The sequence below is a fragment of the Sminthopsis crassicaudata genome, chromosome 1 (genome assembly GCF_048593235.1).
Source record: "Sminthopsis crassicaudata isolate SCR6 chromosome 1, ASM4859323v1, whole genome shotgun sequence".
NCBI classification, from domain to species: Eukaryota; Metazoa; Chordata; class Mammalia; order Dasyuromorphia; family Dasyuridae; genus Sminthopsis; species Sminthopsis crassicaudata.
Genome location: NC_133617.1, coordinates 239,105,409 through 239,130,133, shown reverse-complemented (window position 1 = coordinate 239,130,133; position 24,725 = coordinate 239,105,409). Strand labels below are relative to the sequence as shown.

The window sequence follows — 24,725 nt, the reverse complement described above, 5'->3', positions numbered from 1 at the left end:
AAATGGAAATTCTTCTAGTCCAAAAGGGCTGGGAACAGTCAATACAAAGGAGAAAAATGATCTTTTCAGTGTATTCCACTAAATCCTTTATCTTGAGGGCTCTGGGTTTGATGCTTCATCAAAACATCATCTTGATGATGTAGTGCAGGTAGCATTTAGTGAAAACTGTTATGACCCATTAGAACATAAGAGAATAAAAATTGTCATTCATATCAGCAAAATCTGAAACCAAATTAAAGGTAGAGTAGGAAAGGGGGGAATATACACTAATATTAACACCTACAGTGTACCAGGTACTGTGCTAAGGGCTTTACAAATAGCTCATTTGATTCTCATAGCAGGAGATAGGTACTGTTATTTCCATTTTACGGTTGGAAAAACTGAGGCAAACAGGTTAAATAATGCCCAATATCACACAAATCATAAGAGTCTGAGGCTAGACTTGAAGTCAGATCTTCCCAACTCCTGTTCCAGCATCATCTACTTAGTCACCTGAGCTGCTGGTAGTTTAGCACAAATCCTAACAAACATGCATCGAGGTGGTGGTTATATATCTAACAGTTTAGAAACTGTTTACCTTTTTTTTTTTTTTTCCCCCACAGTATATATGCATGACTATTTTTTTTAATAATATTATCCCTTGTATTCATTTTTCCAAATTATCCCCCCCCCTCCCTTTACTCTCTCCCCTAGATGACAGGCAATCCCATACATTTTACATGTGTTACAGTATAATCTAGATACAATATATGTGTGTAAATACCATTTTCTTATTGCACATTAAGTATTAGATTCCAAAGGTATAAGTAACCTGGGTAGATAGACAGTAGTGATAACAATTTACATTCACTTCCCAGTGTTCCTTCTCTGGGTGTAGTTATTTCTGTCCATCATTGATCAACTGGAAGTGAGTTGGATCTTCTTTATGTTGAAGATTTCCACTTCCATCAGAATACATCTTCATACAACATTGAAGTGTACAGCGATCTTCTGGTTCTGCTCGTTTCACTCAGCATCAGTTGATGTAAGTCTCTCCAAACCTCTCTGTATTCCTCCTGCTGGTCATTTCTTACAGAGCAATAATATTCCATAACCTTCATATACCATAATTTACCCAACCATTCTCCAATTGATGGACATCCATTCATCTTCCAGAGAAACTGTTTACCTTTCAGAGACTATAGATAATAGTTCTTATCAGCAGTATCATCAGTCTTAATAGCTGACAAAGAACATCCCTCTCAACAATTCTGATTGCACACAGTGCAAGTGTTACTATCCACATTTCATAGAAGAGAAAACCAAGATCCAGAGACAAATGATATACCTGCAATTCCACAGATAGGAAATGACAAGATAAGGATCTGAGTCCAATGTTCTCAATTCAACACCTTTTCCTCTTTCTGTTCTTTGCTAAGATCATTTCTTTGTATTTGAAAAGTAACATTCTTGATTATAGCCCAGTTTTTATCTCCTGGGTTTTCAGAAGAAAGGAACAATTTTCTGATTAGGGAAGGAATCTGAGGGAATCTGAAGCAGTAGCAATAAATGTTGCCTCCAAGGTTCTCTTGAAGGGATAAGAAAAAGAAGAGATTCTTTTTTTATTAGAATGGGGAAAAGGAGGGTAGATTGGTATAACTGTTGAAGCAGATTTGGGTAGGACATTGTTATTTAGGAGATTCATTTATTAAGTACCCCCACATCCTTACAGACCAATTTGATTTTTCTGGATAAATCCTTAAACTTTCTACACAAGGCAATAAGGCATAGTGGGGTGCTCTTGCTTAAGACACTTCCACAGTGGTTGCATTGTTGAATCCAAAGCAGCCAAAGGCAGAATGCTGTCAACATTCTTCTTTCATGATTTCCCAATAACACATACCTTGGAGAGTTGTCCTTGAATCATAAGACTTGATTTCAACTTCATATTTTTCATTTATCATTTTCATTTCATTTAGCGTCTAATTGAGCTTGCCACATATACACTAAATCTAAAATTGCTCAGAATACATGCATTCTGAGAGCATGGTTCTCATGCTGCCATTTTGATTCAATGATGCAAGAGGTATTCTTTTAGCAAATTAAGCATTAAGGTGGGGCAGTGAAAGAGCTGGATGGCTTTATGTATTTTAGAAGGTTTTTTTTTTTTTCCCCTCTACATTTATATGCTTTTAAAATACTTATAAATATAACTCTTGTCCAATTTTAGCTTACTTCTGTTCTTTTAAGGAGGTGCATAACTCTGTAGTCCTGAGGCAAAAACTCCTCCCTTCTGCTTTGTCATCCTAGAGTCTTATTTCAATCTATGTTTGTGGGAGTTTATGAATCACTTGGAGGTTCCTTCTCCCCAGAGCTTTTGTTCACATTTAACAATGGGATAATGAGAAAGAAGAAGTATTACTATTTGCCTAACCTTTTGAAACTTTTAAATCCTTGAATGGTTTCTAGGATATGTGTCTTTAAGAGGTGAAGGGGAGGAGCTAATCATTAGTCAAATCGGTTTCTTTTCTATTTGAAGATATTTCCATATGTCTGCTGCAAGCTTTCAAAAATATTTCAATCTTTTACCTTGTCCCAGGTAAAATGTTTTAATTTTTTGTTTATATGTATGTGTGTATATGTACATATACATAAGTGTATACTTTTACATCTGATGTTTAACTCCTAAGAGTAAATTTTTAAAAGACCCATTGAAAGCCACTACTTTGCTGGCATTGTTACAAGGGAAAGAATTGGTTTTTTGCAAAGAGAAACAGCTGGCTTGGCTAGAACTTTTAATAACATTTTATCCTGACTGGACTTTTTATCTTTTATTTTCTTTAAAAAAAAAAAAAAAAAAAAAAGGTTAAATTATAAGCAGGAGACTTCCCACAGTGCCTTAGCTTTAATATGATTGTTTTCTAATTAAAATAGCTCCTGTAAAGAATTCTGATAGTCCGGATCAGTTTAGAAACAAAGGAGACCAATTTGTAAACAGGATTTTTATAGTGTTAAAATATGCTACTTTTCTTCATTTCCTGAGCATCAATACAATAATTTAGAGAGTTTTTAAAGTGATATTTTGGAAAGTTTTTATTTTTCTAATATTTCCTAGCTAAGAAAACAGCAACTATTTATATTTTTGAATCAGATCTGCTGTATCCTCTATCCAATCAAATTGTTTTGTGGATCTAAATTTCTGCATCTTCTTGAATATGCAACTTGGCTTACTTTTAATAATTAATTGCTTTTTTGTAGCATTCTATTTATACAAACACACACACTCATTCAGTTTGTCTCTTCTGTGCTTAAGACATTTACTACAAGCAACAATTTTAATATTTGGATCCGATTCTCTAATACTTTATGATGTAGAAGTTCTTAATATAAAGACTTAAAATTTATTCTACTTCACTTAGTTTCATATTTATTATCCTCTTAGATTCATATATGTTGGTTTAGATTAGAATAATTAAAAACAGGCACACCAAAATCTGCCAACACTGAGGAGATACTAATTTGATTAATATTTTTCCTTATAAACAGCTCTGATATTCTAGCAGAAGCACAAGTTGTTCAGTATTTGCCTTAGAAGGTTTAACAGAGTTTTGTGCTTTGTTTTTTTATTGTTGTTTGTTTTGTTTTGTTTTTATATTTAATTTCACCAGTGACAAATACTCCTTACGTATTTTTCATTAATATTCAGATGATATAAAAAGGAATAACAATTTGATTTTCAAAAAAGCAATCCATATCAAGTTGGCTAGAGAACAAGGCTTGAAGTTAGTAATTCTCTTCATGACACTATCTATAGGGTTTTCTTAGCAGAGATACTGGATGTTCAACATTGCCTTCCCCAGGAGATTAAGGCTATTGGAAGTTGGTGACTTGCCCAGGATCACACAGTCAGTAAGTGTCTGTAGACCAATTTAAACTGGGGTCTCCCTGACTCCAGTCCATGTGTTCTATCCCCTGAACAACACTGTATGATGTCCTGGGGCAAGAGCCTTAATTAACCTTTTGGTGCTCTTGGCAACTCTCCTCAGACTATAATTTGCTAAGGAAGTGCCAAACTGAGTTGAAAAAATTTCCTCCCCTGAGAGTTCCCTATACCTGGCAATCACAGCTTCAGCTCCATCCTTATCTTTTCATTGTCTGATTTTGTTCTAAAACTTTCCCTTACAATATAGATTATGGAAAATTACTGAAGGGAAACAATCATTTCAGATTTGTTCAGTTGTTCTTTTTGGTTTTTAGTTTAATTGAAGTTTAAGATCCCCCAGTAGCTGGAGCCCAAGCTTGGAGTCAGAAAAGCCTGAGTTCAAATCCAGACTCAGACACTAGCCATGTGACCCTGGGCAAATGACTTAACCTTGTTTGCCTCAGTTTCTTCATCTATAAAATTGAGGAAAGACTAAACTGCTCTAATATCTTTGCCAAGAAAACCCCAACTGGGCTTACAAAAAGTCGGACATGACTGGACACCATAGCATTTAAAATGCTTATTCATTTTTAATGTTTATTTAAAAAAATTTTTTTTGAGTTCCAGATTCTCTCCCTTCCTCTCACACTTTCCCCCACCTATTGAGAAAGCAATCAACAAAGCACTAAAAATAGAGAAATAGATCATTTTACTTTGCATGGAATGATTTCTCAACTGTTTTTAATGTTCAAGTTTAAATGGAAAATAAGATAGTGCTGTTATCAAGATGTAATCTTGTATGATGCTACCTTTTTAGGTTACAAACTAATCCAGAATGCTCATCTTTATCTTTCCCAAGTGCTAGTATACACACATGTGTGAAAAAAAATCACATTGTAGTGATGTTGGAGTTTTAAAAAATAGAGGTGTTGATTGAAACAGATTGTTCATTCAAATTTATGATCTAAAGAATAGGATCACTTCAACATTTTTTGCAAGATTTTATTAGCCAAGCAACTTTTGTGTCCACAGAGATTTTTGTGTGATAGTCTAAGACTTTAATCATAGTAACATTTTCTGCATTTTTTTAACATTCATATTTGTTTGTTGAAATAAACTCTCTAAGCCCTTTTAAGACTTTTTCTGTGTGTGTAGAAGTGAGTTAATAGAAAATCACCTTGATTCTTTTTTCTTTTAAAAATTTTATTTGTTATAGTTATGGATGTCTGGGAATGGAGGGGGGAGAAAATACAGGAGAAAATATAAGTAACAAAAACAAAAGATCATACAGATCTAAAATTTTTTTTTAACAAGTCAGCTGAACTCTTGTACAAGACTTTATTTTGAACTCTTTATCCAGGTGGTAATGGAAGCATGAATGAATCAACAATCAGTAATTGTAAAAGCACTTGCTATGTGCCAAGCATACTTTGTATTTTAGAAAGAGGAAGAGGAGGAGGAGGAGGAAGAGAAAGAAGGAAAGAAAGAAAGAAAGAAAAAAGAAGGAAGGGAGGGCAATCCCTATCTGAAAAGGCTTAGCTGCTTATAGAAGACAACATAGACAAAGTGGGGTGGCAGCCAGGGTGGAACACTTTGGTCTGCAAAGTTTACACTGATGGTGAGGGGACCATTAGAAAAATAGATTGACAATCCTCATTAAGAAACACAGGCAGAGTTTATTTGGTCACAGTTCATGGTTCCTAAACTGGAGGGGGAGGGGAAGAATACAGGAGCAGCAGCAAGGCAGTTGCCAAGGCTTTGGAAGAGATGACCCAAGAAGGAATGAAACAAAGCATCGCAGTGGGAGCTTTCCTGAAAGCCTCTAGAAGAGGCTGCTACCAGTCGAGATGAAAAGCCGGACATTCCATGGCAAAGAAATAATAGAGTGAATCTAAAAATGGAATGTACCATTCAGCAGAGCCCAATGACCTGCACCCCGAGGGTAGGTCAGGACTTGGGAAAGCACCATAATGAGAGCTCTAGTCTGTATTTTTGAGAAATCAATGAAATTTCTTGAGAATTAGGAAAAAGGGAAATTTTATCTCCACTTTTAAAAATAGGATAATTCTACTATAAATTGACATTTGAGAAAAATAAGTAATAAGTTTACAAGTGTATAAAATGCTAATGAGTATCTAACATTGTCTGGCAAACATGCTAGACTAATTTATTTTTTTTTCTGTGACAGAAATGTTGGCCATAGAGTCAAAGAAGGAAGTAATATATGCACTGATTTTGATTTCAGTGAGACTTTTGATTTTACTCTACATAGTATTCTTATTCATAAACAAGAAAATGATGAAAATTCACAATTAATAGGATGTTTGTAGGATGAACAACAGACTCCAAAGTAGTTGTAAATAGTTTGTTTGATGTCATTTTGAGATGGCATATCATCTTCCAAAGCATATATATTTTAAAAATATATTGATCAGGATCAGTCCTGACATCAGGAGGACCCCAATTCAAATCTGACCTCATACACTTAACACTTCCTTATGTGAAACTTTTTATATAAAGTATTCTTATAATATATATGCTTTGGAACCATTTTGGTTCTTTGCAATTTTGTAAATTTTGGAGTTTTTTATGATTTATATTTGTTGTAGTCGTCGTGTATATTGTTTTCTTGGCTCTGCTTATCTCATTCTACATCCATTTATTTTCCATGTTTCTATTTTTTTTCCTATTATTTCCATACTTCTTTTCCATATTCTTCCTTATTAATCATATTTTTTCTTTTCTTATGGAACAGTAATATTCCATATATTATTGACAGTTTGGACATTCCCTAGTTGATATATAAATTTTTCCAAAAAAAAAATTGCCATAAATATTTTGGTGTGTACATAGGGACATTTTCCTTAGAGTATAAAATTAGTGCTATAATCCCTGAGTCAAGAATATGAATATTTTAGTCTCCTTATTTGCATAATTCCAAACTCTTTTCCAAAATCATTATGCTGATTCACAGCTTTACCAACGATGCACTAGTGTGCCTATCTTCCAGGAAGCCTTCAGCATTGACTTTTGTCACCTTGACTATTTGCCGAGTATGAAATAAGACCTCAAAATTGTTTGCATTTTTAAAATTATTAGTGATTTGAAGCATTTTTTTCTCCCATGATTGTTAATAGTTTACATTTCTTCTTTTAGGAACTATTTATAAATCTTTATGGAGGAATTTACTTATGGGGGAATGGTGTTTGTTATTTTATATACCAGTTAATTGCTTATATCTTAAATACCAAACCTTTACCTTACAGAGAAGTTCATTACAAAGTTTTTTTTTTTTTTCCATTTGACTGCTTACCTTATCATAAGTACAATATCAGTATCTGAGTTCACATTCAGACCCAGATACTTACTAGCTGTGTGACTCCAGACAAGTCACTTAACCTCTTATCTTCATTCACTTTTCTCAGCCTTAAAACAGGGATAATCCTAGCACCTAACATTTCAGGATTGTTGTGTTAATAAAAATGAAATGATATTTCTAAATCATTTTATAAATCTTAAAGGCCATTATTGATGTCCAGATATTTTATGCATTTTGTAGTTAGTTGGAATGAAAGTTTTTTTTTTTTTTTTCTACTAATGCCTCTTTGATTTTGTTTTATCGTGGAGAAATGCTATTAATTTGGGGAAGTTTATTTTGTAACCTGTGAATTTGCTGAAGCTATTGTCTCAGTTGGTATCTTTGCTGATTCCTAAGATTTTCTAAATAAACTATCATGTCCTCAGAAATAATAAAAGTTTTTTCTCCTTTTTACATATCTTTATGCCTTTAATTTCATTTTCTTGTTATTGCTGTGTGAGCATTTCCAGAATCCTATCAAATGATACAGGTGAGAGTAAGCAATCTTGCTTTTACTCCTTAATTTATTGAGAAAGCTTCCAGTATGCTTATATGCCATAAGATGTTTGCTTTTGATTTTAGATGGATAATTTTTATGATAATACAAAAGTCTCTATGCCTATATTTGTAGGGGGTTTAATAGCATAAGTGAGTTTGTGTTTTGTCAAAGACTTTTTCTGAATCTACTGAGATAATCAAGTGGTTTTAAATGTTTTTGTTTTATTTATTTATTTATTTTTGCTGGGGCTTGAGGTTAAGTGACTTGCCCAGGATCACACAGTTAGGAAATGTTAAGTGTCTGAGGTCAAATTTGAATTTGGATCCTGACTTCAGGGCTGGTGCTTATCTACTTCACCACCTAGTTGCCCCTAATGTTTTTATTTTTAATATAGGAAAGCAGGAGGAGGGCAGTCATCAAAGCCATTTGGTACTGTCTAAGAAATAGAGATGTTGAAGAGTGGAATAGGTTAGGTTCATAAGACACAATATGACTATTGTAATCTAGTGTTTGACAACCCCCAACAACCCAGCTTCTGGGATAAGAACTCACTATTTGACAAAAACTGCTGGGAAAATTGGAAATTAGCATGGCAGAAACTAGGCATTGACTGTACTTAACACCCTATACTAAGATAAGGTTGAAATGAGTTAATGATTTAGTATATATAAAGAATGATTTTATAAGCAAATTAGAAGAACAAAGGATAGTCTACCTCTCAGATCTGTAGAGAAGGAATTTGTAGCCAAAGAAGAATTGGACTATATTATAGAATGCAAAAAGGATAACTTTGATTATATTAAGTTAAAAAGTTTTTGTACAAACAAAACCAATGAAGACAATATTAGAAGGAAAGCAATGAACTGGGAAAATTTTTTTATATCCAAGGGTTCTCATAAAAGCCTCATTTCTAAAATATGTAGAGAATTGACTCAAATTTATAAGAATTCAAGCCATTCTCCAATTGGTAAATGGTCAAAGGATATGAACAGACAATTTTCAGATGAAGAAATTGAAATCATTTCTAGTCATATGAAAAGATGCTCTAAATTGCTAATGTTCAAAAAAAATGAAAATTAAGATAAATATGAGGAACTCCTATACACTTTCAAATTGACTAAGATGACAAGAAAAGATATTAATGTTTGGAGCTGTGAACTGATTCAACCACTCTGGAGAACAATTTGGAACTATGCCCAAAGGGGTATCAAACTGTGCATACTCTTTGACCCAACAATGTTTCTATTGGGCGTGTATTCCAAAGAGATCTTAAAGGAGGAAAAGGGACCCACATGTGCAAAAATGTTTGTGGCAGCCCTTTTTGTAGTTGCAGGAAACTGGAAACTGAGTGGATGCCCATCAATTGGAGAATGGCTGAATAAATTGTGGTACATGAATGTTGTGGAATATTATTGTTCTGCAAGAAACGACCAGCAGGATGATTTCAGAGAGGCCTGGAGAGACTTATATGACTTGATACTAAGTGAGATGATCAGAACCAGGATATCATTATACACAGCAACAGCAAGATCATATGATGATCAGTTCTGATGAACGTGCCTCTTTCCAACATTGAGATGATTCAGGCTGGTTCCATTCATCTTGTGGTGGAGAGAGCCATCTGCACCCAGAGAGAGGACTGTGGAGAATAAATGTGAATCATAACAGTATTTTCACTTTTTGTTGTTGTTTGCTTGCATTTTGTTTTCTTTCTCATTTTTTCCCTTTTTGATCTGATTTTTCTTGTGCAGTATGATAATTGTAGAAATATGTATAGAAGAATTGCACATGTTTAACATATATTAGGTTACTTGCCATTTAGGGGAGGGAGTGGGGGGGGAGGGAGGAAAAAATTTTGAACACAAGGTTTTGAAAGAATGAATTTTGAAAATTATCTATGTATATGTTTTAAAAATAAAAGGCTTATCAAAAAGAAAAAAATTGAATTGATATTAATATTAAAATGTAGTTCTCTTGTACTTTATCCTTCCTATTTTAGGTACTAGAACTATATTAGTCTCATAAAAAGAATCTAGTAGGGTTCTTTCTCAGTTTTTGAGAATAATTTGTGTACTATGGTTGTTAATTTTTCTTTCAAAGTTTGACAGAATTCTCCTGTGGATCTATTAGAACTAGTGAGTTCCCCCTCTACCCTCTTTGATAATTCCTTCACAACTTGCTCTACTTTTTTTTCTAGGATTAGCTTATTTAAGATCTCTATGTGTTTTTTTGGTGGCTTGAGTACTTTATCTGGTCAACACATTTTTAAAAGGAAAGGAGAAACAGAAAGAGGATCAGGGAAATACATAGCCCAGAAACAAAATTTGAAAAGTAACTTCTGAAAACTGAGAAAAGAGACAACTAAAGGTTGACAGTGTTTAAGCATATGAAAGGTCTTTATGAAAAGGATGCTACTGGGTGGATTTTTCCATGTCTCCATGGGACCCAACAAGAAAACGTAGATTATGTTTCAGCAAAAAGATTTCACTTGGAAACAGTGAAATTGGCTGACAGTAGTGGCTTTGCAGTCTTTGTCTACAGAAAGCATTAAGAGACTAAACAGCCACTTGCTCTGAAAGTTTTATTTTAGACATTCATCTGCCTAAAGCTAGGGGGCAATACCAGATGTTCTCATGTGCTCTCAAGGCTTATTCTAACTTCAGTATTATATGACAGCTGTTTTAGATATATAAATAAAAACTATAAGCAAAATAAAGTATTATTTCCTTTTCAGAAGTCTTATTTGCTTACATTAGAAATACTCTTACATTCTAATATTATTACTACAGGTAAAAAATATTCTTATAATGAAGATGATTAGAAAGAAGCTATTTCCACCTGCTGTTCAGATAGCCTGTAGCAGCAGTGTTTGATTGATCCACTTATAAATTCTTTATAAAGAATAATTCATTACAATAAATATTCTCTCTGGTGTCTACAGACATAAACCAATGATTCTGTGTAAGAAAGATTCTATTCTCTCTAGATCAGAAAGGGAGAGGGCACCTGAACTGTACAGAATTTTTACAGTTTGTTTGGGTTTTTTCCCCAGCTCTGTATTAGAAATTACCCTTCATCTGCATCATGTCAAGCATTCTATCCATTCCCACCATAAGTACTCACTTATTTATCCTCCTAGATCAAACTACATCAAGCAGCAGCTCATCAAGAATCCAGTATCTCCAAAGATTAAAGGGGTGTTTCTTCTTTAATTTTCCTCCCTTGGATTCAGTTCATTTTACTTTGTTTGTTTGTTTGCATACTTGGAGATGGCTAGACTTGGTATCAGGAAGACCTGAGTATGTTTGGATCTTGCCTCAAGTACTAAGATGCCAGACCCTGGGTTGAATGCCTCAGTTAACTCTTATCTATAATATAATGATAATAATAGCACCTGCCTCTCAATATTGTGAAGATCAAACTTGTAAAGTGCTTTGCAAATCTTAAAAGTACTATTTATATGCTAGTATTATTATTATTATTACAATAATATATTATCTGTATAAACTTCTTGTGTTTTGAAATTGTTCTGGAATAAGGACTTGAAATATTTCTGAAGGATCAGTTTAGCTGAACAGCTTAATGCCCCAAACCTCAACCTTAAACTATCAGCTATATATATTTCAGCCATTTTAATTTAATAAGCCATTCCTTAATTTATTGCTATTATCATTTTCCTTTTTCGTTCATTTCTGAATGATTTTTTCTTTCTCCTTTTCTGGCTTAATCAAGAAAAATATTCCCAATATTGCATAGGGCTTTCCAAGTGCCTATTGTATGTAAAATTTTGATCTACTAATACTTAGAAAATATTTCCTCTAGAGCTTTTAATTGCTTCCATCAGCTTTTACAACAAGCTCTGTACAGATTTATATCATTATTGGTGCGTATATATCATTAATTTATGCAAATAAAATAGATGAGCAATTTCAAATTTGGAATTTTTAAAAAATATCACCAGCATTTGCATAATCATGCAACTACCTTAAGCAAATCCAGTTCTATTTATGAAAATCTGAATTTAGAACAAGTCAATCACTTTTAAAAGTATTTTCCATAGGATTCGTTAGCAATACCTCTTATAGTGCTTTCAGATTTAAAAATATTTTTTTACAATAATACAGAAAATAAATAGTACAAATAGTATAATGCTAATTTTTCAGATGAATGAAATGGTTTATAAGAATTGAATGACTTACTTATGGTTACCCAGCTCATAAATATGTTGGAACTGAATCAAATCTAGTTCTTTTGATTTCAGGTTCAGGGTTCTAGAGCATTACATGCAGCAGTCCCTCCAAAATATTAAATTAGAAATGTTTATTATATGAGTAAAATACGATGAAAACAAGATGTAGAACAAAAATTTTTAAGAATATATTTCACAGAAAGGAAAAACTTAAAAGCCACTCCTACCCATCCAAAAAGACAAACAATTCAAAAAAACAAAACAAAACAGAGTGTATAAATAAGAATCAGAAGAAACAAAAGTACTAACATGGTATTGGATAAACCCAAATATATCAATTACTTAGGAAAAGATTCCTTCTTTTATAAGAGCTACTCAAAAAGCTCTTTGACAGAAATTAAGTTCAATATGTCATGTCATATACCAAAGAGACTCAAAATGGATACATAGTCATTAGAAAAGATCACATGACTACAAAAAAAAGAAAACTAGAGTAGCTACTAGAGTAGGATCACAATTCTTTTTTTTGGGGGGGGGGGCTAAGACAATTGGGGTTAAGTGACTTACCCAAGGTCACACAGCTAGTGAGTGTTAAGTGTCTGAGGCTGGATTTGAACTCAGGTCCTCCTGACTCTGAGCCAGTGCTCTATCTACTGCACCATCTACCTTCCCCTAGAATCATAATTCTTGACCAAACAAGAGATGGAGGCGATCATGGTAGAATAGCACATTTCAATTACTAAGTGGTTTTGATTCTTACAACTCTGTGAAGTAGGTGCTTTTATTAATCCCCATTTGAGGAAATTGAAGTAGAGGGAAGTTAAGTGATTATAAGTATTTCAGGTTAGATGTGAACTTTTTAACTCCAGGTCCAGATAGCAGAATGCCTCTAGACGCAGGATGCTTTTCCCAGGCCCAAAAGCAAATTCCACTGAACAAATATGTATTTCTGACAAAATACTGTCACACTGTCTTACCTGGAAATAAAACTAAATCTGTATCATCCTATTTGCTTGTCTTTCATTGCTTTTCTTTTTCTTTTTACACATAGTAGGCACTATATAAATCCCTATTCCACTCTTTTCTCCTGCCCTTCTCTTTCTACTCAAAATAGAATTTCTTGAGAAAAGGAATCCCAGCAAACTGGCCAAATAAGGTTCTTTCCATTGCATGAGTCCACACTCTTAAGGAGAGTATCTTATATATGTAGTATACTAATATCTTATATCTATATAGTATATCTTACATATAGATAGATAGATAGATAGATAGATAGATAGATAGATATAGTATATAGATATAGTATATCTATCTATACTTAAGTATCTTTCTGCTACTCCAGAAACATGAGCCAACTCTCTGCAAAAGAACAGGGAAGAATACAGATGAATACACACACACACCATACATTTCAAATATAATCAGACTTTAGAAAGATAAACTACTTCTGCAACCTTAAAGTATTTAATTAAGAAGACTCTCAACATAATCCCTTGGTTCAACAAGTACAAAAATATCCACTTCATTGTATCATTTTCTCTTTGAATGGTCCTTAATCATAGTCATTTAGTGAACAGTAAAGTAAGATATCCTAAGATCCCCAAAATCTGTTCAACTTCAGGTGCCCTTCAAGAGCAAGAGCTGAAAAATTTCTGCCATTTGATTTCTTATCCTTTTCACATGTTTCAATAATTAGAGCCAGCTCAACTTTGTAATTTTATCCATTTAATTGACCTGAAATTCTCCAGTCTATCATTTACCCAAATTGTACTACCCATCCAAAAGACTGAAATATTACCATAGTTTCACTTGGGTAATTTTTGGCAACTTAAACTGTTTCTTCATTTCCTCAGTTTGGAGCCTTCTTGCTTGATAAGTAGCATAACCAGGAAAATGAATTAAGCTTGGTATCTGTAGCCCAAAGACGTGGTTCCAAATCTAGCTTCAGATGGGCATCCCTGTGCCAGTCATTTCTCAGAACCTCAGTTGCCTCACCTGGAAAATGGGGATAATACTGGCACCTATATCACAGGGTTATTGTGAAGAACAAATGAGACGATATTTGTAAAGTGCTTCCCAAACCTTCCTTACTATTAATAATTTTTCTTCTCTCCTGCCCCCTCCCACCACCACGTCATCACCCCTGCTTTCCTACCACAGTATCTGGCAGGTAGCAGGTCTTTTATAAAGATTTGTTGAATAAGTGAGTGAGCATTGGTTGAGAAACCCAGGTACTATGATCTCTCTTTTTTGATCTAGTACTGCCACCGCCAGCACTATCTTCCTTTCACATTGTTATTTTTCTCCTAAATGTTCTTTGACTCAGTGTTCTTTATATAGCCCAGTTGGCTGTAACAGGATGCCCCATCTTCTGTCCTACCAGGGTGCCTAGAGACCTTCATCTTCTGGCCATCATGCTTTCTATTCATGCCCTTCCTTCCTAGAACTGTTTAGTTATGTTCCCCTAACAAAAGTTTTTTTCCACTTTCCCCCTGCCAAAATTGCCACTGATTTACCAAGTAAATCTGTCAGCTGGGGAACTTTTATCTGTTTAACTGATCAAATAAAGCCCTTGGGCAAGACCCATGTCATCTTCTACACCTTTAATAGCACAGAGTACTTTGCTGGCATGAAACAAATAATAAAACTTCTCTTGTTGTGGTTTCTGATCAGACAGGTAATAACAAATCCCTGTGATCAGCTATGTTATCTTTTATTATACTTACTGATTCTGCTTTTCACTTGCAATTCTTGTTATCTCCATCTGCTTCTTCCAAATCCAGCAAAAGCAATTGTTCTATAATTTATAATCTTAACCACCCTTTTCATAACATATGGCATCCATCTATATTTACCTCCTACTTTTTCTTTGCTTTTTTTCTCACTTCAATTCTTATGTCAAATTTCATCTATGTCCAATTTGCTAGAAGAGGGGCATTTTTCCCTTGATTTCCTAAGTGAAGTTCAAATGATACTGTTTCTGTAAAATAATGTAGTCACTATATATAAAAAGTTCGAGACAGACAAGTTAACCTTAATAAAATTCTTCTTTATTAAGATGAAATGAGATAATATTTGTAAAGTGCTTATCTTAGCACGCCTGGCATATAGTAGGCACTATATAAATGCTTATTCCTTTCCCTGTCCCAATAAATGCGGGGAAAAAAGAAGAGAAAAGTAAAATGACCTCTAGCAGTTCCCATCTTGCAATGGATCAGGTTCCTTGAATTCCATTAAAATAATCATGCCTTTAGTATGAGGTTATCTCCTGGAGAATTTTTTGATGACTCATTAAATGTTTTCCTGCCATCACCTCTTTGAGCCAGTCAGAAAAAAAGGATGGATTCAAATTAGTGTTTCAAACCTGGACAAGGTGCCTTTATGCCAGAGATTTTTATTTTTCTTCCTTCTAAAAAAAATGTTGAATGTAGATGATAGCCATCAGACATTACTTTGTCCTTAGAGTACACTAGAAGCAAATTTCGTGAAGACAAGAATTTCTTCCCCATTAAATTTTTTTTAAAAAACTCTTTAATTGTAAAGGGTGAAGAAGTGAGCAAAAGGAATCTGCTCAATCAGGTTTCAACCTACCTTTTCTTTCTCATTTCACATCATTCTTCTTTCTGCATTAACGTTTTAACTAGTCTGGGCTAACCTTGCCTGCCTTTCTTACTCACTTACATAGGTTGTTAGGAATATACTCTTACCTATCCCTCTATCAATATCCTTTTCTTCCTTCAAGTTCCAATTTAATTATTCTGGAGCCTTTTCTGATCCCTCTTACCTCTTATGACTAATCTTCCTTATGATTTCCTACGACCCCTTTTCTGGGTCTCTGTGCCCCCTTTCACATTCTGCTTTGCCTTGTATTGTAGTTCTTTGGATTTATCTTCTTAAGAATAAGAAAATTGTCATTTTTCAACTTTTCGTTCTCTAGTATCTAACAAATGTAACAGACATTTGTGTTGGATGAAAATAAATTGTTCATATAGCAATAAAAAATTAATTCAAACAATTCTTCAGCAGGCTCTTTGAAGTCATGTTTTCTCCAGTGCTGAAGAAGCACCTTGCCCCAAAAGTCTCTGAATGTTCTCTTTAAAAGTGGAAGCTTGCAGCCAGGGTTCTTGCTTCAGCGTGCTATAAAGTTGTCTCCTTATTACAGACCTTCATGACTCTCTTACTATAACTGCTTATATGTCAAGCCGAGCTCTGTGATCACCTGAACTTTTTTTTTTTTTTTGGGGGGGGGGGTCTGGATTCCTGATTTTACCCACACAGATTTCATTCCTCCCTGATAAGGAAACTCCTACCAATCAGCCTTCTTCCATATCAGCCTGTCCTCTACAACCTAGGTTCTGACAGTTGCTTGAGGGTACCCAGAGATGTAACTGCTTTGTTGAGGGACATGCAGGCACTATGTATTTCAGAGGCAAGGCAACTAAGGCTGTTTCCCCCATCTGACCTTTCCTCCTTTTTTTAGAATGATTGAAATCTGTGGCTTTCAGGCTCGATGGCTGAATGGAATATTGATTCTAACCTCTTTGTTCATTCACTCTTTTCCACCACAGAATTGGAAGACTTTTTGATGGCACGGAGCCAATTGTTTTGGACAGTCTCAAACAACATTATTTCATTGACAGAGATGGACAGATGTTCAGATATATACTAAATTTTCTACGAACATCAAAACTACTCATTCCAGATGATTTTAAGGTGAGATTTCTGTATTAAACTACAGATAATAAAGATCTATGATATGTTTTGAAGTGGTGACAGGAAAATTTTTAAATTTCATATTTTTAGTTTATTTAGGATCAGATTTAATAATAGTCAACACTTAAGGGGTAACTTTTGCAAGTTACTTTACATGCATTACTATCATTTGGTCCTCACAGAGGGGAAATAGGTACCCTAATTGTCGTCATTTTGACAGCCAAGGACACTGAGATTCAGGTAAAGTGGCTTACTTTTAACTTACTAAACTTACTATTAAGTGTCTAAAGTAGGATTTGTTTTCCTGCCTCCAAGTCCATCACCAACCACAAAGTGCTGTGTCACCTCCCAGCAATAAATTTAGAACACTTCAAAACTGATAAATAAGCCCCTTGGAGGCAGCCCTGCCTACTTCATTTTTTAACTTTATATCCCCAGAGCAGAGCCCAGCATTTTGCACATACTATGAATTGAATAAATGTTGATGGAATTAAATCAAATGATTAAGTTTGGGGATGACTAAGAGCCATCAGTCCTGTGACTTGGACAACTGAATTAGAATTCAGAAATACTCCCACAGGTTGTCAAAAATCAAGCCAAGCTATGTTAAATATAGACCACCACATTTAGGACAGGAAAAGAAAGCACATTAGAACCCCAAAATATTTTTTGTTTTGCACATTCAATATAAGGCAGGCTAGATATAGACTATATCTCAGCAGGTTTCGTTACTGAAATACCAAAGGAGCTTATCACATGCTACCTTTCCTGTAAGTCTGTCCTTCAGCATGAAGAGCACCATGGTGAGGCTTCAGTTAGTCAATCAATCAGGAAACATTAATCCCCTACTGTATAGCAGGCACTAGGCTAGATCCTGGGGATACAGATATAGCAGTGAGACAATTCTTGTTTCCCAAGGGCAGGAAACAGCATATTCACAGATCAGTAAACATGGAATACCCCAACATCACTGCAAAGTGATTTCAACAACTGGGGCCGTCAGAAAATATCTCTTGAAGGACTATCGAGATGAGTCTTAATTGCAGGCATAGGAGAGCACTATACAAAAGCACAAGTGTGGGACCTGGCAACAACAGATAGGGCAGAAAAGTATGAGGAGGAGTGATATGTAATGAGGCTGAAAAGATAGCATGGGACCATACTGTGAAGGTCTCAATATCAAAGAGAAAAGTTTTCATTTTAAGGGGAGAAGAGAATATGGAGCAAGAAAGCTTGGTCAGATGCTACAGAAGGATTAAAATTTTTTAAAGTGAGCACTGTGAAAGGCCATTGCATTTAACAACATATAAATCATTGATAACCTTCAGAATGAGTTGCATGGTAGAAGAGGGAGAAATCAGATTTCAGAGGGTAAAGAAATGAGTGAAAGGTGAAAATATGAGTTTAGAGACTTTTTTTCTAGGTGTTATCCATGAAAAGGGATAGGGATATGTATGCAGTGATAGCTTGAGAATTTTTTTTTTTTTTTTTTTTTTTAAAGATTAGAGAAATTTGAGTATGTTTGTAGACAAGAGATGCATATGGAGAGATTAAAAATTAAGAGGAAGAAGATAGGCAAAAGATAAAATTCTAGAGGTCAGAACTGAGTTCAAGGACACATGTAGAGGCCTTACTATTGCTCAGAAGAGCCATTTTACTTCCTGATATTGAAGAAGAAGTGGAAAGACTGGAGAGTGGGAAATGACTAGTTAATGTAAATTTAGCACTAAACTTGTTTATTACTATTTAGAACTCTGTAGACTTAAGAAAAATATGGAAAACTTGATATCTAGTAACCCATAAGGTAATTTCAGGTAATAAAACAGGTTCTACAAGGAGATGAAATAAATAGGAATTATGTACCTTGAACAGAAGGCTGAAAGATAGATACCTTTAGCGTTATAAAGTTATTTAGTGGAAGGTCCTGACTATCTCTTTTTTACTCAAAAGTGAATAAGAAGAAGTGAATTTAAGTTACAAAGGAGAATTTAAATTAGATATTGTCTAAGGGGAGTTGCTAATAATAGTTAAGCCCTGGAAAGAAAACATTTCCCCAGAGCAATCTCTTTATCTGGAGATTTTTAGAATCCAGGTTATCCGTTTAGAAGTAAGACCTCCTCATCCAGATATAAGAGCCCTATTCTAGACCATTATTCACTATTTCTTTTTACAGACATCTTTTAAGTTGGCTTAAAATTTATCTATAGCCTATGTTTTGTTTTATTTTTAAATAACATAAAACCTAATCCTTGAAATAGTTTTCTTTTCAACTATAAGTAAATAGCATTAAATTACAGTATATCTTCTGGCTACTGTCTAGTGCAACAGTCTGGAAGAACTGCATTCAAATCTTACCTCACATGTTTACTAGCTGGATGAATCTAGACAAGTCACTTAAACTCTATTTCCTCAGCTGTAAAATGGGTATAATAATAGCACTCACCTCCCAGAATCAAATGAGATAACTTATGTATATTACTATGTATACTTTAAAACACTATAAAAATACTTATGGTGGTGGTGATGATGGTGATGATGATGATGATGATGATGATGATGATGATGATGATGATGATGATGATGATGATGAAGTTGAATAATTCCAGAAGGATCAATTGAGAATGAGAGAAATTCTAGGTCACTAAACAAAAGTAGCTGAGACAGTAATATTTCCTGGATTATCAAGATAGTTTTGAGTTCAGAAAAAAAAAGTAATTCTTATTTTTTGCCCTTCCCTAAACATTATAAGAAGTACTTTATCCTTGTCACTCATTGCCTCCTGACATTGATGAAGGGACAAGGAATTTTGGGTGTGAAGGGATTTTGTTATGCTGGGGTGTGGCAAAAAGGGAAGCTTTTTTTATTACTTACTTTGATTTCCTTATATTTAATACTATAATAATTTATTAAGTGTATTAAATGTGTAAAATACAATGTCTGTGGTCTACAAACCATCCATTGTCCCTTCATATTTTGTTTCTGTAAAATTTATACCTGAGCCAAATTCCTAATTAGCAATCCAAATAATCTTCAAAGGTACAATTTAAGCAATCACTATTTATTCTTTTTTTTTTTTAACCATTAAATATCTTTGGAAAATTTGGAAATGTCTTTGAAAACTATTCATTCCCAAACTTTTCTGTATAGATATCTAGAATGTAAATAAATTTCACATTTTCCCCTCTTTTTTCTTAATATTTCCTACTTAATTCTTTTATTCATTTCTTTAAGGTCTTAAGTACTTGTTTTGTTTTTGTTTGTTTGTTTGTTTGTTTTGTTTTGTTTTTTGCCTTTGTGAGCCCTACCTTAACTATTATAGAACCAAGAACTTCATTTTGGAAAATAATACTCTAGACTAGGGGTCTTCAACCTGGGGTCCATGAATTTTTTTTTTTAACATTTTGACAATTGTATTTTATATATACTTGCTTTCTTTTGCAATCCAATGAATTTTTTTTAATGAGTTTACACTCAGTTATCCTAAGAAAGTATCCACAAGCTTTACCAGACTATCACAAAGATTAAAGAAAAAAAAGTTAACAATCCTTGTTTAGGATTAATATATTCTCTGGTCTGCATATTAAAATATCCAGGTGTGAAGTGAACTGAGGCTCAGTGATTATATGTACTTTCAGAATAACATCATAGTCTTTAATTGGATAAAGGAACTAATAAAGACTACGGTCAAATCAATTAGCATTTGTTAAGCAAATAATATATTCCAAACTCTATGCTTAGTACTTGGACTACAAATACAAGCAGAAAGATGATCTTAATTCTTCTAATGAAGGCCACACATAAAAAGAAGCTGAAAGGGGTTGATAGAAAGTAAGGGTAGGGAATAGAAGCAGGAGGCAAGGAGGGAGGTACCTGTTCTCTAGAATGAAACATGAAGAAGAATAAAGACATGGCTGACCTAGATATTTTCCTTAAAATGACAGTTCTGTAATTTGTGCAATAATAAATTTGACATTGTAAAGACAAATAACTTTGAAAGATTTTAGAACTTTGATCAACAAAGAACAAGAATCCAGAAGGCTCTTGAGGAAATGTACTACTCACCTTCATATACAGGTGATGTAGAGAATACAAATTGAGGCTTTTTTTGGACATGCTCAACGTGGGAATTTGTTTTACTTGATTATACATATCTGTAATGTGTTTTGTTTTTCTTGCTTTATCTATATAGGGGAATGGGGGGAAGTGAAATCTCAAAATAAAATAAAATTGAATTTTAAAAATTTTAATGGAAATTATGGAAGTTGGAACAACTCAATTAGTAGAAGTGAACACAAGGACAGAGTACACATCAAGTGTGCGAAGTTCAGGGGATAGTAAACTTTTAGGGTAAAGATAATAGAAGAGTATCTGATGAGCCACAAAAAACATTTGTTGGAAATTTCCTGCTAAGTCAGGCTTTCTAATAAATTGCTTGCTTAATCTCATGGACTATATCACTTCTCAGAAGTTAGAAGGAGCAAGCAAGAAGGGGCACTATTAAGCCAGACTTAATTTTAATCAGAAAGGAGAAAGAACTAGTCAGTGATGTAATAGGAGCTGAAGCCTTGGAAAGAAGTAGTTGTATTTAGGATGCTGTGGAAACATATTTTCAAAAAGTCCAAAGGAATAATGAGTATCATCTCATGACCAAAAAACATGACTCAGTAAAGGAAAGCTCTAAAAATGAAATGCTAATAATATAATCACAGATGATCCTCAAGAGGAAGAAGTAGGACAGCCATCTAATGAAATCAATGTGGCTATAATAATGGTGAATGCTAGACTAATGTCCTGAGGAATGGAGGCTTCCAAAGTGTCATAGTTATGAAAAAGAGGTTTTATTTTTATACTTTTCCCAGCAATTTAAATAAACTAAGAAGAAAGAAAAACCCATTGATTTTGGGAGACTAGAATAATGTCAATATATGACAGCAGGATGGAGGGGAACCCAATTATTCAAGTCCTCTTTTGATTCCATCTTCACATTGAAATTTCAGAGCTCCCATCTTTACTGACTCCTTCCCCATTGCCTAGGGAATACTATGGGTTCTCTGAGAGCAAATCATGACAATCAACTCATTTTTCTTTTTTTTCTCCCAAAAAAAAAAAAAAATTCTGAATAGTATTTTATTTTTCCAATTACATGTAAAGATAGTTTTCAATATTGATTTTTGTAAGATTTTGAGTTCCAAATTTTTTCTCCTTCCCTCTCTCCCTCTCTCCCTCCCTTACTCTTTTCCATCCTCAAAACAACAAGCAATCTGATATAGGTCATACATATACATATATAATCACTTTAAACATATTTCCATGAAAAACTTATATTATCAATAACTGTCGACAAAAAAAAAACCAAACGTGTGTGTGTGTGTGTGTGTGTGTGTGTGTAAAAGGGTAAAATCATCCTTAAAGCCTTTAACCTTTAAAAAAAAAAAAAAAAACAGAACCAAACTAATTTACAAATACCTAATCAATATGATTCCTTGCCGAGCCTCCCCAAAGTGCCATCCCCTTTGGCTTGTTTTTCTTGCTTTTTTCTTTCTTGTTTTTTTATGTAATTGTACTAAGAAAGGAAAATGGCATAATGGCTAGATTAGAATATTACACCCAAATTCAGTACTCATATCCCATCTTTGTCACTTACTAGCTCTCCAACCTCTCTGAACCTCAGAAAGCTCACAAAGACTCAATTGAGTGACAAGTAAATTGGAGTGTCTTATCAGCAGAGGAATTTCCTACAATGACAAAATCACTTGTCCCTGTAGGCAATGGTTTTTCTTTGTGTTGGGCCTAAGCAAGGATACAAAGAAAGACTAAAAGAAACCCTGCTTTCAAGAAGTTTACATTCTGATGGTCAAAACATGTGAAAAACAAAGCATGTACAAGAAGACTAGAGATCAGAGATTCCTGAGTTGTAACATAGAGTTATTATGACAATGTTTGTTCCATTCTAGATCAACTTATTTCACATATGATCACATAATTTCTTCCATACTGGCATTTCAGTGTCATTATTTATGACATCATGATCTTCCATTACATTAATTTTTTTTAGATTGCATCTGTTATAACACTGTAGGGAGACCCTACTGAGAATATTGTTTCTACAAATTAGGTTCACAACTATTCTACAACTTAGGGTCTTAGATATATATGGTCTGAGAGCACTGTCCCCAGGATTACATTATATATAGGGTAGTATGTTTCTTTTTTTATTATTAAAGCTTTTTCAGTAATAAGGGGAAATTTTATATCTCTAGAGGCCTACTTGCATAAAATAGAGAAAGAAAAAAGTCAATGAACTAGGCTTGCAACTAAAAAAGCTAGAAAAAGAGCAAATTTAAAACCCCCAGTCAAACACTAAACTTGAAATTCTAAAAATAAAAGGAGAGGTTAATAAAATTGAAAGTAAAAAAGCTATTGAATTAATAAATAAAACTAAGAATTCTATGAAAAAACCAATAAAATAGATAAACCCTTGATTAGAAAAAGGAAAGAGAAAAATCAAATTGTTAGTTTTAAAAATGAAAAGGGAGAACTTGCCACTAATGAAGAGGAAATTAGAGCAGCCATTAGGAGTTACTTTGCCCAACTTTATGCCAATAAATTTGATAACTTAAATGAAATGGATGAATACCTTCAAAAATATAGGTTGCCCAGATTAACAGAGGAAGAAGTAAATTGGTTAAATAGTCCCATTTTAGAAAAAAAAATAGAACAAGCTGTTAATCAACCCCTTAAGAAAAATCCCCAGGACCAGATGGATTTACATGTTAATTCTCCCAAAATTTAAAGAACAATTAACTACAATGCTATATAAACGATTTGAAAAAATAGGGGATGAAGGAGTCCTACTAAATTCCTTTTATGACACAGACATGGTACTGATACCTAAACCAGGTAGGTTGAAAACAGAGAAAGAAAATTATAAACCAATCTCCCTAATGAACATCAATGCAAAAATCTTAAATAAAATATTAGCAAAAAGAATATAGAAAGTCATTCCCAGGATAATACACCACAAGGTAGAAGGATTTATACCAGGAATGCAGGGCTGGTTCAATATTAGGAAAACTATTAACATAATTGACTGTATCAATAAACAAATTAACAAAAACCATATAATCATCTTAATAGATGCAGAAAAACCATTTGATAAAATCCAACATCCATTTCTAATAAAAACACTAGAGAGTATAGGAATAAATGGACTTTTCCTTAAAATAGTCAGATAGGATCTATTTAAAACCATCAGTAAGCATCATATGTAATGGTGATAAACTGGAACCATTCCCAATAAAATTAGGTGTAAAACAAGGTTGCCCACTATCACCATTACTATTCAATATTGTATTAGAAATGATAGCTTTGGCAATAAGAGATGAAAAGGAGATTAAAGGAATTAGAGTGGGTAATGAGGAAACCAAATTATCACTCTTTGCAGATGATATGGTATACTTAGAGAACCTCAGAGATTCTACTAAAAAGCTATATCACTAACAAAATCCAACAGCAAGAGATACAAAGAGAAATTCCATTTAAAATAACTGTCGATAGTATAAAATATTTGGGAATCTATCTGCCAAGGGAAAGTCATGACCTATATGAACAAAACTATTATTAAAGCTTTTTATTTTCAGAACATTGTATAGATGATTTTCACCATTCACCCATGTAAAACCTTGTGTTCCAAATGTTTTTCTCTCCCTTCCCCTGCTCCCTCCCCTAGACAGCAAGTAATCCAATATATGTTAAACATGCACAGTTCTTAGTATAGTATGTTTCCAAAGCAGGACTTAAATCTAGGTTTTTCTGATTTCAGATCCAGTTTCCTAGCTGTATCTCACTAAAATAATGCTGTCATTATTAATATGTCATTATTCATTCATCCATTTTCTAACTATTGAATGTATTGATTGTTAATTGTCTTTTACTATTACAAATAGAGCAATCTAAACACTTCTGTTTAAATAGGTTATAATTTGGGTTTCTTATGAAATTATGAAACTGATCCATAAGGAAATGCAGTTTTATTATTTAGCTATTCCATCATGTCTGACTCATG

General features: G+C 33.7%; 1 protein-coding gene across 6 annotated transcripts in view; it reads left to right on the top strand.

Annotated features, from left to right (window-relative positions):
- Positions 1–24,725, top strand: part of KCTD1 (potassium channel tetramerization domain containing 1) — a 253,367-nt gene that overhangs the window by 215,900 nt on the left and 12,742 nt on the right. For all 6 annotated transcript variants that reach the window (XM_074276982.1, XM_074277009.1, XM_074277019.1 and 3 more), the window contains exon 3: positions 16,516–16,660. In XM_074276982.1, coding sequence (XP_074133083.1) covers positions 16,516–16,660 — 145 coding nt within the window. The remainder of the gene's footprint in view (positions 1–16,515; positions 16,661–24,725) is intronic.